General features: G+C 45.5%; 1 protein-coding gene and 1 pseudogene across 1 annotated transcript; one reads left to right on the top strand and one right to left on the bottom strand.

Moving 5' to 3' along the window:
* Nucleotides 1-2,425: 2,425 nt before the first annotated feature.
* On the top strand, nucleotides 2,426-3,223 carry LOC136474625 (protein DEETIOLATED 2-like; annotated as a pseudogene).
* Nucleotides 3,224-4,327: 1,104 nt separating this feature from the next.
* Nucleotides 4,328-5,498, bottom strand: LOC136474623 (large ribosomal subunit protein uL11z-like). The gene is made up of 2 exons (XM_066472181.1): nucleotides 4,925-5,498; nucleotides 4,328-4,581 (listed from the first exon to the last, which is right to left on the bottom strand). The coding sequence occupies exon 1, from the start codon at nucleotides 5,427-5,429 to the stop codon at nucleotides 4,929-4,931; it is 501 nt and encodes a 166-aa protein (XP_066328278.1). The 5' UTR covers nucleotides 5,430-5,498; the 3' UTR covers nucleotides 4,328-4,581; nucleotides 4,925-4,928.
* Between the last annotated feature and the right edge of the window lie 11,666 nt (nucleotides 5,499-17,164).

The raw sequence follows: 17,164 nt of genomic DNA, 5'->3' as shown, positions 1-17,164 counted from the left end.
CATTGGAATGGCTTCAACGTTTTGTAGGAACTAACAACACTGGAGGCCATTTCGGTACCAAGATATCAGGTAGGATAACAGCTTTGGGATGGGATAATCCTGTGCTCTGTGATCCAGTCTTACCGTCCTTGTTTGCATATTTATGTCTTCATTCCAGAGATGAGGAGACGGTTGCAACACCGAGAACATGTTCACCAAATTGTCGCCTATCACTCGGTCGATTTACCTGGAGGATGACGACGGTCTGCTGAACTATCTGCAGAGAGATGGAAAATCAATTGAACCCACATGGTAGTAATAGCTTTAGATGATCCACTCTGAATGTTTGCATCTACATAGTGATATAATCAGTTAAAACATGACTCTGTATCCATAGGTATCTGCCGATCCTTCCCATGGTTTTAGTCAATGGAACCAAAGGAAGCGGCAACGGATGGAGCTAACCTGAGACGGTTGCTGAATGATGAATTGATGAGTGTACTGAACCCATGCACCCTTGGTACAGGGGTTCCCAGGTCAGTAAAATGAGTTAGCCTGCATAATTCTTTTGCATTATGGCGTGGGCCTTTTTAGATAGGACAATTTATAGTTGTATTATGCAATGAAAATTTTCTTCCCCAAACAAATAGGTATCTATATTGAGAAGACAAGAAAAAAGGCAGCTGGTGTCACGTATACCATCACCAGTATTATAGAGGCTGTTGACAGCACTACGCTGAGAATAACAGAGCTGCCAATATGCTGCTGGACTCAGGATTATGAACAATTTCTCGAGCCATTGGCTCCACACAGCAAGAACTCGAATAAGGAATCAATAATTGTGGTGTTTATTTAAAGAACTCTATCACTTGGGTTTACTTGCTGTTTTTTAATCATTTGAGTGATGCTGAGGATATTTACATTGTCATCATATTAAGTGAGGAAAATATTGATATAGCTAAGTGACAAAGGCTGGCAAAGAAATTTAAGCTGACAAATTGGTTCAACAAATATGCACTTGCTTGGCCAGGATGACTACATTCGGAAGTATGACACTCCGGAGCAAAGTATGCATTGACTGTCCATCCATCTTTATGTTTCGTTATAAACAATTTTCTCTATTACCATCTTGCATCTAAAAGTGTGTCGTTTACCATCTTGTATCTATTACATTTTTTTTTTTAAATTGAGGCAAGTGCACCTGTGAGTGATGCGATGAGCACATGCCTGGACTAAAAGACCGTCTTGCTGCCTTTAATCTTCATGGCCCATCTGCAAATCATTCTAGTAATGGCCAATTGCAATCTGTCAATATAATGTCTTTCAAAGGAAAAAGGCTAGTCGCTCTCTCCCAAAAGTTACTGATGGTCTAACAACTTGCAGCCATGGAATCTGAAAGAAGAAACCAAGAAAGAAGAAAAAGGAGGAAGATACCAAGCCAAAGCGGCGAAACAAAAGAAGGCATCATCATCCTTAGCAGTGGTACCAGATGATGAGGTTCAGGACGATAACTTTTCCATGGAGGAAGCATCAGAAATACAAAATGAGAAGGAAGTTGTCATGGAAGGTGCAGGAGCAGATGCAGGCCAAGGAAGCAGCCCGGACACTCAGGTTACAGCCACCAGCTGTGTCCCTGCATCTTCCGCAAGGATTGGCACAAGAACACAGCTTGCATCACCAGGCGAGAACCCTCTGTTAAATCAAAGGTAAGAGGACTAGTACCTGGACAGCATGAACACACCAGTAGAGATTACAATAGTAGGAACATCTAAATCACAGAAAAGTATCAGCTTGTCTAGTAAAAACATTAATAGAATTGTGACTTGTGCCACCCTGTTTCCAGGATCTCCTATTCCAGCGCAGAACAACATTTCGTATGGGATTATGAAAGGCTTGACCGTGGCCTGCTATACAACTAGACATCCCATTGGATCACAATATCACAAACAGTATCACAAGTGGATCAAATCAGGTGAAAACCTAGTCAACTACACACACACAACACATAATGCAGTTAAATAGAGGAAGAACAGAGCATTGGGTAGTATGGGAGCACTCATCTGACTGTGGGCACCGATGGCCGGCTGTCATTCCATCCCGGTCAGTCAGGAGAGGCCACGCACGGCCGAGGGGTCGACGGCAATGTCGGGGGTGGCACGTCAAGGACGTACCCTGAATTCCAAAACCAGAGTGAATGAAGAACTGAAGGAATTGGAAAGTGAGGAGAAAGGGAGTCCACCTGCAGCGAGGCTGCGACGGGAGGACCTGCTTTTGTGCAAGCCAGATGGCATGGTACAAACGAGGATCGGTCGGAACCCCCCTCGCGATTAACGCCCTAGCGCGACCGCTATCCGCGCTCGCCCCACGCTCTCTCTCGGCTCGGCCGCCGCCCCGCCGCACTCGTCCCCAAACCCCACAAAGGTCAAAACCTCCTGGGGAGGGAGGGATGACCGACCAGGCGGCTGCCGCGGCCTCGGGCGACGCGGTGTTCGAGCGGTGCCTGCTGGCGCTGTACCTCATCAGCCCGCTCACCGTGCTGGCGCTCCGCTTCGTCTCCGCGCCGTACGGCAAGCTCTCCCGACCGGGCTGGGGCCCCGCACTCCCGGCCCCGCTCGCGTGGTTCCTCATGGAGAGCCCCACCCTATGGCTCCCGCCGCTCGTCCTCCTCCGCTCCACCCCGCCGCCGCTCTCCAGCCCGCTCGCCGCACTCCCCGCCGCGCTCTACGCGTTCCACTACGTCCACCGCACGCTGGTCCACCCGCTCCGCCTCGCCCGCCTGCGCCGCGCCCCGGCCCCCGTGCCGGTCCTCGTCGCCGCTTGCGCCCTCGCCATCAACCTCCTCAACGCCTACGTGCAGGCCCGCTCCTTCGCGCTCCACGCGGCCCGCCCGGCCTCCCGCTCCGCCCTGGCTCGCTGCATCGCCGGGCTGGCCCTCTTCGCGTGGGGGATGCGGACGAACATCGCGGCGGACAAGGAGCTCCTGCGGCTCAAGGAGGCCGGCGGCGGGTACAAGATCCCGAGGGGCGGGTGGTTCGACCTCGTCACCTGCCCCAACTACTTCGGCGAGACCGTAGAGTGGCTGGGCTTCGCCGTGGTGGCGTGGACGCCGGCGGCGTGAGCGTTCTTCCTCTACAGCTGCGCCAACCTCGGCCCGAGGGCCCGGGACCACCGCCAGTGGTACCTGCACAAGTTCGGGGCAGAGTACCCGGCGTCGCGGAAGGCGTTCGTCCCCTACATCTTCTAATTGCCCTGCTCAATTGAAGCCTTTGCAATGGCATGGCATGTGCGTCTCAAATCTTTGAAATCTCTTTGGCACAGAGTGTGAGAATCATTGAAATCGGAATGCGCCGTGGCGTACTGCAATTCTGTTTACGGTGAAATGGACACGCGCTATTTTAACTTCTATAAAAACACAACTCGTGAGTTTGGGTCTGAGACTGAACATCAATTCTAATTCATCACGTCCTACTATTTTTTGTTAAAACTGGACACGATTTTTGAGTGAATGGAGACAGATAAACTTTTATATGAAAAGTATAGATATAGATATTATTTTGCAGTAAGACGACAAATGGACTGTTCATGCTAGATTTTAAGCTCAGATCGAGATTTGTTGAGCGCATTTGTGCATAAAATTAACGATGAGGCGTGGCTCTGAATGACAGCAGGTTTGGGTTGCATTTCTCCTTGACAGCATTGTAACAGAAATAGGAGACTACTCTGTTGCATGAATTGATTTGCCCATATGGGAATGCAGGACGATACTCAGGGTTGCATGAATTGACATGGAAATGATGGATACTCAGCACTGTTGAAGAAATATAAGTGAATCCAGCTGACAAGACACACTTCTCTGTTGTCGCATGAATTGATATGATAATGCAGGACGACACTCAGGAATGCATCAAATGATGCAAATGAGGGATACTGGGGGGACAGGATTACAGCCAACGGACACTCAGGCAAACCATCAAAGCTCATGGAAGTATTAATCAACAGGTAAGCTGCTGTATGCAGAAACAAGCGATCACTACAGACTTTTTGACAAATCCAACCTGGGTGTGTTATTCAAATCGAAGAAGCAAGATTTCTATGGCATCTTTTCAAAATGTGAGTTAAAGCTTGCCCACAGGCTTGAAGTTCAGCACATTGTTTAGCTGCATATAGTGTGAGTTTGGAGCAGGAAAAATCTCATCGCTGCCACATCCAGCTTGGGCCTTGTGCAGTGCAGTTACTGAAAAACACTGCTTTGACGATAGCAATGGTAGCAGAAATATATTTCAGCTACTACTATGTGCTTGAACGATGTAATCACTAATCAGGCAAATCACCAACTGGCCATGCAATATAGTCAAAATTTAAACAATGCATGAAAATTTCCAACAAAACTTAGGCATTGGTAACTTTCATTGTACCTAGGAATGTTCATAAAATTTGACAGAAATTGTTTCAAAGACTTAAGCATGACAAAGTTTCTAAGGAGAACTCTGCTGTGATAACGTCCACGTCCGACCTCCACCCCCCACCTCAACTAAATAAGGGAAAATCTAGGTAGAGAGAATTACTTCAGCAGACCAAGACAAACCCTCCTCGCCTCCAATCCTGCAAGGTTACAAAAGGAACTGTGTCAAGCTACTGAATACGAACATGGCATCCATAACTGAAACAGCATTCAGCGAGAAATAAAAGCATAATTCATTCAGTACACTAATAAACACTAACACTAAGTCCTTCAATTTTGAAGATTGAACAGCAACTAACACCCCAGAGCCCCACTTACTAGAGCATCATCGCTTAAATGAAGGCAATTCCCATTAACATAAGCAGAAGGGAACGTGAACGTGAACAAAGCACAGCATTAACTGTATTGGCTACAGATTCCAAACGACAAAGCAAAATGGTTCATCAATATTACAATCAAACAACAGAAATTTGCTCATTATACCTTCTTAAGCGGACGGGATCTCCACCTCGCCATCGTCAATCTCCTGCTGCAGGTCCTTGGGGTCCTTGCCGTCGACGGTGCACCCGACGCTGACGCAGGTGCCGAGAATCTCCTTGACGGTGCCGGCCATTTCCTTGGCCATGGACCTGGGCCTCATGGTCTTGGCGATCTCGATGACGTCGTCGAGGCTGATGTTGCCGCTGTGCTTGATGTTCTTGACCTTCTTGCGGTCCCTCTCGGGCTCCTTGAGCGCCTTGATGACGAGCGCCGCGGCGGAGGGAACGACGGAGACCTTGGCCTGTCGGTTCTGGACGGTGAGCTTGACGGTGACGCGGAGGCCCTTCCAGTCCTTGGCCGTCTCCTTGGCGATGTCCTCTCCGATCTTCTTGGGAGAAAGACCGAGTGGGCCGATCTTGGGGGCCAGCGAAGACGCCGCGCCAACTTCGCCGCCGGTCACACGGACGAACACCTCCACCACCTGCGACGGGTCGAGCTTGGGCGGCATGGCTGCGGGCGTGGGGGTGGCTGCGGCAGTTAGTTGCGAGAGCTAGGGTTCCAGGGGCGATGGCTTCGATCGAGTGGGGTATTATATCACGGCCGCCCCGACAAGGCTGCAGTTGGGCCGTCGTGAAATGGACCGAGTCGCATCTCAGCTTTCATTGTCCAAAGGCTTGTAATGGATTTTTGCCCCCCAGTTTAGGCTTAGGCCCTGTTTGGTGTTGCTCCCGAGAGTTTCAGCTCTGGCTCACAAAACTTCCACTCAAAAAAAAAAAAAAAAAAACTCTGGCTCACAAAACACTGTACTCCCTGAGACACTTTGAGCCACCGCAGGTGGTGGAGTCGTCCTGAGACACTTTGGCCCCGTTCGGCTGGTCACAATTCCAGCTGAATTCCAGCCAACGCGCACAGTGCCCTGAATCAGCCACCAGCGAGGTTCAGCCGGACAGCATTTAATGCAGTTCAAATTCAAACACCATTTAATGCTTTTCAATTTGAAACACCAGCAGCCACGCCATTGCACTACAAATAAAATGTTCTTTACAACCAGGAAGCTCCATTACTACATCATTCAACTCCACAAATGAAATGCCATTCAATACACCACCATAATTAACAGTACAATGGCACAGCACAGCTTTGACACCATAGAGCATCTACAATCATTGGGCTGGAACAACATGCCCTCTCAGAAGATTGCTGCCTCTCGCCAGCATCGCCTTTGGAGGCCTAATTGCCCTCATCAGCACCCTCCTCCTGCACATACAAGATACAAAATTTATCACCGGATAAGAAGAGTAGACAGGCAACAGATTAAAAGGTTAGGTTTATTTTAGGAGAAGAAAATACAGTGAGGTCAGAGGTCCAAAGGGTCAAGTTGTACCTGAGGAGCTGCATGATCAGAGTGCTATCTTTGTATGACTCCTCCCCAAGGGTGTCCAACTCAGAGATAGCTTCATCAAACGTCTGCAAAGACTAGGCAAACAATATCAATTACCAAAGTTTCAGTGCCACAAGGACTAAGGCATGCAAAATATAAGTTACATGATCAAGTAACCAACTCAAATGCCTCCAAGTTGACACAAACTAATTAAGTTAGATACTGAAACAATAAACCAAACGGCATCATCATCATCTTCATAATGTAGGTGCCAGATATTGCAAGTATGACCACAATCCAATACAACATGAACAATTCTTTGTCTGGGAAGTTCAGAATCTCATAATAGAACACTGAGAATGTCGTACACAATACATAGCAGAATAAGACTTCATAATCAAACAGTGTTCAGACTAATAGTTAACAAGAACAAGAAGGTTATGAAATCTGATCCTAGCAGCAGTACAGGAAGGCACTAGGTGAGAGCCAAGCAGCTTCATCTGATCCCAGCGCACCATGACTTCACTTCCTTCACCTGCATGTGTATGTATCCTCATTAGCCGCACACTACGCAAACAAAGTAAATGTGCATGACTTCACTGATAACATCCACAAACCATAAATGATTCACTTACATTGTCTTCCCAAGGAGTCCAAGCCCATATGTTATCCACTCACGGACCTGTTCCATGTCATTAGGATCTCCCAAGGCCATAGGAACCACTTGACTCAACGGGCCAAGGTCCGGCGCCTGCATAACCCGTCATGGTTGGTGCTGACCCTCCAGCTCATGCACGTAGTTGTGCAATGCACAGAGAGCAATAATTATCTGGGTTGGCTTGGTCCCCTGATAGTGAGGTATGCCTTTCAACATCTGCCACTTAGCTTTCGCTGCTCCAAATGTTCTTTCTATGACATTACACAACTTGGAATGGTGCCGGTTAAACAACTCCTGGGCATCAGAAGGCCCCCTAGTCTGGAACTCCTTCACCCAGTACCTCTTATTTGGATACGGCGTCAGATACCTGGGGCGAAGTGCGTAACCGGAGTCCACCAAGTAATAGCGGCCTTAACAAATTCAAAGCTTGATATCAGTCCATGTTGAATAAGCTCCAGCATGAAACAACCAAACCGACTAAGTTCAACTAACCTAACGGTGGATGTGGGAAAGATGCATCGGCATCAGCCTTTCTTTTCACCCGCATATCATGGGCGGAACCCTCTGTCCCCGCCTCGATATACGTGAACCTCATGTCGAAGTCACAGACTGCAACCACATTTTGGGTTGTCCTCCCTTTCCTATTAATGTGGTCATCACTGACTCCTTGATCAACTATGACATCTATGTGAGTGCCATCCATGGCGTCTATGCAGCCATCAAAAAACGGCGTGTACTCCACCAATACAGTCGGCTTTCCTGAATAACTAGTGTCCCTAGGCCTAAGCACGTCATCTGCAAATCTAGTTATGGCAGCTAGAACATGGGAAAATACCTTGCTACATGTCCCCAACCCCCTTCTAAATCTCTCATGCATTTGCCTCTGGCATTGATTTGTACCACATGCCCATAGAAACATGGCTAAAGCTTCAATTGATTCAAGCTCCCTACTGCCTTTTAGCCCATAGGTGTCACGTAGTATGCTATGCAACCTAACCAAATTTTCAGGCCGCATTCGGCAGTTTTCATAGCACCTACCAGCATCTGACAACAACTTATCTACCCACTGTCTTCCAGTAAGTTCAGGCACTGAGAAAACATGGTTACCTAGTGCTGGTTCCTGCAGCATGTGCGCAAATGCATAGCCTGCAGCCATAGCTGCAGAAACCACCTCGTTGAAGCTATTTTCACTTGAATTCTGACTTTCCTCGTCGCTGTTGTCCATCTTCAAATAGGCTGCCAACTGGACAAATATAAACCATCGTTGGCACATAAAATATAAACTGAATGCTGAATAATGTGATCGGTTCTGTTCCGGAAGAGAATAGGCAGCAAGTAGAGAGACTAGACAGATCCAAAGATAGCAATGAAAAAGATTTCAAAAGACAGGTGGTTCATAAAACCAAAATGAGAATACATAACTTCCAACAGGTACCTATTATCTGCTTCAAGAACCACCGATGCTCCAATGTACTTGACCCTATCTCCTGAAAACAATAATGAGAAAGGTTTAAGTTGTCTATGCCCTCAGGCTTCAGCCTTCATTCATAGTTCTGTAAGTTCTATAAGTAACAACTACTAACAAGTGCAGCCTAAATTTCAGTTTTCATAGCAGTGAGTAGAAAGCATGTAAAACTCGCGGATCACTGAAACAATAATCAGTCCAAAAGAAGGCATGCACACCTTCAAGCTCGCGGATCACTGAGTACCTCTACAAGCAGTCCCGCACGTACCTGCAATACATGTAACCCATTATGATTTGTTCAAATACAAATGAAATATTTGTTAGCTTCAAGAACCAAATAATCTCAGGCAGATGAAACAAATACATCACATCAAACAACTTATAACGAGTTCGGGAAAAATAGTACGACACATGGTTTTTGGCCACAGGCCTCGTTACAAGACAGAAACATCAACACAACTAGGACAACATTGAATGTAAAGGACGAAAGACGACACTCAAATGCCACCGTTGCTTCACACCAAACTCAACATCCCAGTAGCTGAACTATTTGTTGTTCCTGTGATATGTCAACCAAGCCATACGTTCTTCGGCTGTCAGCAGGTTCTTGAAGACCCGCCGGGTCACTGAGTCCTTGAACAGCACCATTGCCAAGAAGAACTCGTCTGAAGTGGATGGCACACCATCTTCTCGTAAAAGTTGCATAGCTTCATCAACCTCCGCCTGTTCACGGGTCCGCTCTCTTTCACGTGATGTGCTCCTTGCAGCAATGCTCTCAGACAACCTGGCCATGTACTCCCCCATATTGCAATTCTTCTTCTTCTCTGGGCTGTTGACAACATGGTCCATGGTGTCCCTCTTTGAACCCGAATGGTAGCTGGATGGGCCGCCTAAGTCTAGCTGGCGCACAGCAGCAGGAGGTGTTAATTCCCTAATACCACCAGCGGACACGAAGCAGCCCGTGTTCCGGTTGCGGTCCCCAAACAGTGCCTCTAGTTTGGCCAGTAAACGAGGTTGGCTACCACGTCATACCTCAGCCTGACTATCGTCCTACAAAAAAACAAGAGGACATAATGTTAAACAATGTAAACTATGTATTCGGAGCTGTTAACAAGCTAACGTACCGATGGAACGGGCTGGGAACCTTCTTGAGTTTCCCAGTACTCCGGGTCAGCATCAATGGCGCCCGTACGTGGGTTCCTCCCAAGTCCGGTGGCTGTCAGACCATCTTTCCACGTCAGATAAGCTTTTTTTAGGTATTGAAGCTTGTTGTTGCACTGTTTCTTATCAAATTGGGGGAAGTTCTTGTAAATGTTGTGCCAGCCAGCTGTGGTGAGACCCTGCTGATTGAAGTTAAACTTTTCCTTCTCTTGAAGACAAAGCTCCAGCACAGCTTGGTGTCTTCCTTGGGCCAACTTGCATGCTTTGGAGCCATCTGTTGGAACGTGTAAGGGCTATTGTCGTTTGTGGCTGGACATAGTAATTGTACCACAAAAAAACCTAAAGTAATGCATAGGTGACCTCAAACACGATGCAATGAACATAATTGTATACTTGCCTTGGATTCACGCTTGACTCGCTTGGAACGCAAGTTGTACCGAGGGGATTCCGGTGGGGAGCAGGAACCTGTTGACGATGGTGCCAGTATATAGACTTTGAAAGAGCACAACTACATGACAAACATGTGAATATGTTAGAGCTGTATGTGAACCAAAGTAATCCCGCATCATTGTCTAAATTAAGTATGCAAAATGTGTGCCAACTGGACTGACAACATATTTTGTATCAATAAGAGGCAAGGTAAAGATACTGCTGATAAAATGTATAATGTTGAGTGTTGCTATTGCTAACACTCAAGCTGCCTAACATGTTCCTGACACCATGGACAACCAAGGAAATGCAACACATGAAGATTGTCAGCAAAAGTACAAGGAGGAAGCTAATCATTATCCAGCAGCAGCAAGAGGAAAACGAAAACAAAAGCACAGCATTGCACCCCCAACGACATTGTCCAGTATCAGCATCAACTCAACTTAGAAGAAAGAGCAGCATACGCAGAAAGCCTCATTTATAGGGAAAATGTAATTCATCATAGCATAATTCCCAAAGCCTCAGCAAATAAGAAAGTACAGAAGAATCACAATGTAATTCTCATGCCTTAGTTGAAAAGCAAGCAAATAATCATCGCAGCATAGCTTTTCCAAAACATCATTGGCAGTAACAAGTATGCTCAAATTAACTGACGTGATATCCTTGACAAGTATGCTATGTTGACTTCTAGTGAGAGAGTGAAAGCTCTAGTTTGGTTTTGGTGAATTGATAAAACCCTAAGTGCTAACCTAGTTCATTAAGTGATCATGAGATAGGTAGCGCACTTCAAGTAGAGAAGCAAATGAAGATCATAACATGACAATGGTGATAGCATGGAGATGATCAAGGGCTTAAACTTGAAGAGAAGAAAGAGAAAAATAAAAAGCTCAAGGCAAAGGTATAAACCATAGGAGCTATTTTGTTTTGGTGATCAAGACACTTAGAGAGTGTGATCACATTTAGGTTTGATAGCCGTACTATTAAGAGGGGTGAAACTCGTATCGGAATGCGGTTATCAAAGTGCCACTAGATGCTCTAACTCATTGCATATGCATTTAGGATCTAGTGGAGTGCTAACACCCTTGAAAATATTTGTGAAAATATGCTAACTCACGTGCACAAGGTGCTTGTAGGGTTAAGATGGGTTTGGGTCCCTCTCTCCCTCCCGCCGAGCTTGCGAGGCGGGATTCGGCGCTTTTGGAAAAATGAAATGTCTATTTTCTATTGCGCCGGATGCAAAATTCTTGGTGGTTGGCATATTGGAGCAAGGGTGAAGAAGTTAGAGTTGAAATGGAGTTGGTCGAAATGATGCTGGCGTCGGTCTACTGACCGGACGCTGGGTCACTCAGCGACTGGACGCTGAAAGGCTGTGTCCGGTCGAGCTGTCAGACGGCACAGTAGGCTAGGGTTGAGCACCGGACGCTGGCTGCGTCCGGTCAAGGTGGACCGGACGCGTCCGGTCAGAAAAACATGCCTCGGGGAGCTTACTGGAAACGACCGGACGCTGGGGCTTCAGCGTCCGGTCAGTTTTACCGGAGCGTCCGGTCAGCTTCATAGCCGTTGGAATCTGACGAACAGCGTTTGAAGGGGATGACACGTGGCGTCCATCGGACGACCGGACGCTGAGGGCCAGCGTCCGGTCAGTTTGACCGGAGCGTCCGGTCAGAGCGCGTTTTGCCCAGTGAAGGGGTATAACGGCTCTATTTGTTGGGGGCTCTATTTATAGCCCCATGGCCGGCTCAAGGGACAACTCTTGCACATTTTCATTGACATAGCAACCTTGTGAGCCTAGCCAAAGGACTCCCACTCATCTACATCATTGATTCATCATCATAGTGAGATTGGGAGTGATCCAAGTGCATTGCTTGAGTGATTGCATCTAGAGGCACTTAGTGATCGTGTTTCGCTACGGATTTCGCTTGTTACTCTTGGTGGTTGCCACCACCTAGACGGCTTGGAGCAGCGAAGATCGTCGAGCGGAGGAGGTGATTGTCTCCGGCTCCGATCGTGGTGATTGTGAGGGTTTCTTGACCTTGTCCCCGGCGGAGAGCCAAAAGATACTTTAGTGAATTGCTCGTGGCTTGTGTGATCCTTATCTTGTGTTGGTTGTGCGGCACCCTATTGAGGGTTTGGCGTGTGAAGCCAATTAGCGCGTGAACCTCCAAGTGAGTGAATCGCCACAACGAGGACTAGCTTGCCGGCAAGCAAGTGAACCTCGGTAAAAAATCATTGTCTTCATCATTGATTCTGAGGTGATTGGTCTTCATTGTTATTCATCTTTGTGATTGATTGGTTCTTCATCTACATGGCGGTATAACTATCCTAACCACTCTCTTTACTTTACCGCAAACTAGTTGACAAGCTCTTTAGTGTAGCTAGTTGTGAGAGCTTGCTTGCTTGGTTGGTGTGGTTCTTTAGTTAGTCTTTGAGAGTACACTAACATAGGATAGTGTCTTTGCTATTGTGTAAATAGACACTATCTAAAATAGAATTGTGGTAGGTGGCTTGCATTTTAAGTAGGCTAGTGCAACACTCGCTTCGCCTCATAATTGTCTAACCATTTGGTTAAGTGTTGTTGTAGAAATTTTTATTAGGCTATTCACCCCCCCTCTAGCCATTAGGACCTTTCAAGTGGTATCAGAGCCGAGGTCACCGTTATTTGAGGCTTAACAACCTTCGATGTTAAAATGGCTCAAATCAACAACACCAAGAAGCCACCCCAATTTGATGGCTCAAATTATTCTTATTGGAAATCAAAGATGGCCACACATATCAAGTCAATCAATAGAAAGGTGTAGAAGGTGGTAGAAACTAAAATTGAGATTGGTAATCCAGAAAATCCCACCGCCGCCGAAGAAGTACTTCTCCAAAACAATGATATTGCTCTAAGTGCCATTCATGATGCAATTGATGCAAGAACATTTGAGCAAATCAAAAATATTGAGATGGCACATGAGGCTTGGAAGAAGTTGGAAGAATCATTTGAAGGTACTCAAGCCGTGAAGGGTGCAAAGGCATACATCCTCAAAGAAAAGTTTGCAAGCTTCAAGATGAAGGAGGATGAGAGTGTGCCGGACATGTTCCACCGAATGGAGGTGATTGTAAATGATCTCAAAGCACTTGGTGAGAACATAGAGGACAAGGACTTCTCAAACAAGTTCTTGAGATGTTTGCCCGAGAGATTTAAAATGTTGGTCACCTTGCTAGTGAGGAGTGGTTTGAACACAATGACACCAAATCAAATCTTGGGAGATATCATGACCGATGATGCTTATAGAGATGATGATGAGAAGGAAGAAAAGAGGGAGAAGAAAGATGAGAAGAAGGATGACAAGAAGAAGAGCGTGGCATTCAAGGCCACATCATCCAAGGGCAAAGCAAAGCAAGAAACATCAAGTGAGGATGATGATTCATGGGATGATAGTGATGATGAGAAGATGGCTCTCTTTGTCAAGAGGTTTGGCAAGTTCATGGTAAAGAAAGGCTACCGTGCAAGAAGAAAGAAGTATTCATCCAAGAACAAAGATGAGTCAAGAAGATGCTTCAAGTGTGGAAGCAAAGATCATCTTGTTGCTCAATGCCCATATAATAGCGACAATGATGATGACAAGAAGAACAAGAAGAAGGACAAGAAAGAAAAGAAGGAGAAGAAGGACAAGACATTCTTCAAGAAGAAGAAGGGTGGATCATATGTGGTCACTTGGGATAGTGATGCTTCCTCAAGTGATGATGATGATGATAGTGATGATCACAAGACCACCAAGAAGAAGGTTCTTGCAAGTATAGCAATCAATGAGAAGCCTTCTCTCTTCGACTCTCCATCATGCTTCATGGCTAAGGCCACTAAGGTACAAACTTGTGATGATGGAGGTGATAGTAAACATGATAGTGATAGTGATAATGATGATGATGAACCTACAAAAGATGAATTAATTGACATGCTAGAAGATGCTATAGAACACTTTGACATCTTAAGAAAGGAATGCAAAAGCTTGCGTAAGGAACTAAAAGCCCTTAAGCAAGCATTTGATGAGCTTAGTGCATCTCATGAGAGGCAAGAGGATGCCCATGAGAAGCTTGGCAAGGCTCACAAAAAGCTTGAAAAAGCTCATTCCACTTTGCTTAATGAACAAGATAAAAAGAAGCATGTTGAAACTTGTGATGTAGGTTTAACTTGTGATTTAATTGATACATCACTATCTATGCCTATCATTGTTCCTCCAACTAACCCTTCTTGTAGCACTTCCACTTCTACCTCATCTAGTAGTGATGGTCACACTTGTGATACCTCACTAGTGGTTGAGAATGAGAACCTCAAGAAGGAGGTAACTAAGCTCACTCACACCTTGGCTAAGGCTTATGGTGGTGAGGACCGCTTGCTTATGGCCTTGGGTAGCCAAAGAGCTTCTCTCTACAAAGAGGGATTGGGCTATACCCTCAAGAAAGGCAAGGCGGCCTTTGCTCCTCACAAGACAAGTTTTGTGAAGAACAATGGTCGATTTTACACTAGTTGCAAGCAAGTTGGTCATAGAGAGCATGAATGCACCAACAAAAGCAAAAATGCTAATGTATCCTCCATTAAGCTTAATTCTTCCTATATGCTTGTTAAGGGTACAAACGGTGTGAAGGCTAAGTTCATTGGCAAACCATGGATGGGCTCAAAGAAGAAAGCCATTTGGGTGCCAAAGAGCTTGGTTACTAACCTTCAAGGACTCAAGCAAGTTTGGGTACCTAAAAAGAATTGATCTTTTTTTGTAGGTCAATTACAAAGCTGAAGGAAGGCATTGGGTTCTTGATAGTGGGTGCACTCAACACATGACCGGTGATACAAGAATGTTCAACTCAATCAACACCAATGGCAATGATGGCTATGATAGTATCACATTTGGTGACAATGGCAAAGGCAAGGTCAAAGGGCTTGGTAAGATTGCAATATCCAATGACTTGAGCATATCCAATGTGTTGCTAGTAGAGAGCTTGAACTTCAATTTGCTATCCGTGGCTCAATTGTGTGATCTTGGATTCAAATGCATATTTGGGGTAGATGATGTAGAAATCATAAGTGTAGATGGATCTAACTTGATCTTCAAAGGCTTTAGATATGAGAATCTATACTTGGTTGATTTCAATGCTAGTGAAGCTAGATTGTCTACATGCTTGTTCACTAAGTCTAGCATGGGTTGGTTATGGCATAGAAGGCTTGGTCATGTTGGAATGAAACAATTGAATAGATTGATTAAGCATGACTTAGTTAAAGGCTTGAAAGATGTTGTGTTTGAAAAGGATAAGCTTTGTAGTTCTTGTCAAGCCGGCAAACAAGTTGAAAACACCCATCCTAAGAAAAGCATGATGAGCACTAGTAAAGCATTTGAGTTATTGCATATGGATTTGTTTGGGCCAACACAATACACTAGTATTGGTGGAAATAAATATGGATTTGTGATAGTGGATGATTACACTAGATACACATGGGTATTCTTTCTAGTGGACAAAAGTGATGTATTTGCAACATTCAAATCATTTGTCAAAGGTATTCACAATGAATTTAAAACAACCATCAAGAGAGTTAGAAGTGACAATGATAGTGAGTTTAAAAACACTAGAATTGATGAGTTATATGATGAATTTGGAATTAGACATCAATTCTCGGCCAAGTACACACCTCAATCAAATGGCCTTGTTGAGAGAAAGAATAGAACACTCATTGATATGGCAAGGTCTATGCTTAGTGAGTACAATGTGAGTCAATCTTTTTGGGCCGAAGCTATCAACACGGCTTGCTATTGTAGCAACCGCCTCTATTGTCACCGATTGAAAGAAAAGACACCATATGAGCTCTTGAATGGTAGAAAGCCCAACATTGCATATTTTCGGGTCTTTGGTTGCAAATGCTATATCTTGAAGAAAGGCACAAGATTGGGCAAGTTTGATAAGAAATGTGATGAAAGATTCCTACTTGGGTATTCCACTACAAGCAAAGCATATAGAGTTTGGAATTTGGATAGTGGTACTCTTGAGGAAGTTCATGATGTTGAATTTGATGAAACCAAGGGTTCACAAGAAGAGAATGAGAACTTAGAAGATGTTAGAGGCATTCAACTTTCAAATGCCATGAAGAATATGGATATTGGTGAATTGAGGCCTAGGCAAGTGATTGATGATGAAGATGATCAAGTGCAAGTGCTCTCCAACTCTAATGTGCAAGATGATACAAATCAAGCTAGTGCAAGTAACTCTCATGATATTGATCAAGATCAAGTGGCTAGTACATCATCTCAACCCAATGATCTAGCAAGTGCAAGCAATCAAGTTCCATTGCTTCAACCAACAAGTATTGCAAGAGATCATCCTTTGGATACAATCATTGGTGATATCTCAAGAGGTGTACAAACAAGATCAAGATTAGCATCATTTTGTGAACACTTCTCTTTTGTGTCATCCATTGAACCAAAGAAGATAGATGAAGCTTTGAAGGATGTTGATTGGATGAATGCTATGCATGAAGAATTGAATAACTTCACAAGAAATCAAGTATGGGAATTGGTAGAAAGACCAAAGGGACACAATGTGATTGGAACCAAATGGGTCTTTAGAAACAAGCAAGATCAAGATGGGATAGTTGTAAGGAATAAAACAAGATTGGTAGCACAAGGCTATACACAAGTTGAAGGTCTTGACTTTGGAGAAACCTTGCCCCGGTTGCTAGATTGGAAGCAATTAGAATCTTGCTAGCCTATGCTTGTGCCGGATGCAAAATTCTTGGTGGTTGGCATATTGGAGCAAGGGTGAAGAAGTTAGAGTTGAAATGGAGTTGGTCGAAATGATGCTGGCGTCGGTCTACTGACCGGACGCTGGGTCACTCAGCGACCGGACGCTGAAAGGCTGCGTCCGGTCGAGCTGTCAGACGGCACAGTAGGCTAGGGTTGAGCACCGGACGCTGGCTGCGTCCGGTCAAGGTGGACCGGACGCGTCCGGTCGGAAAAACATGCCTCGGGGAGCTTACTGGAAACGACCGGACGCTGGGGCTTCAGCGTCCGGTCAGTTTTACCGGAGCGTCCGATCAGCTTCGTAGCCGTTGGAATCTGACGAACAGCGTTTGAAGGGGATGACACGTGGCGTCCATCGGACGACCGGACGCTGAGGGCCAGC

This window comes from Miscanthus floridulus, chromosome 8 (genome assembly GCF_019320115.1).
Source record: "Miscanthus floridulus cultivar M001 chromosome 8, ASM1932011v1, whole genome shotgun sequence".
Taxonomy (NCBI): Eukaryota; Viridiplantae; Streptophyta; class Magnoliopsida; order Poales; family Poaceae; genus Miscanthus; species Miscanthus floridulus.
Note: the sequence above shows the minus strand (reverse complement) of the source record. Positions and strands in the feature narration are given on the sequence as shown.

Bases quoted from the DNA above. Each gene is read 5' to 3' on its own strand.
- LOC136474623 (XM_066472181.1), bottom strand. From the start codon at position 5,429: ATGCCGCCCAAGCTCGACCCGTCGCAGGTGGTGGAGGTGTTCGTCCGT.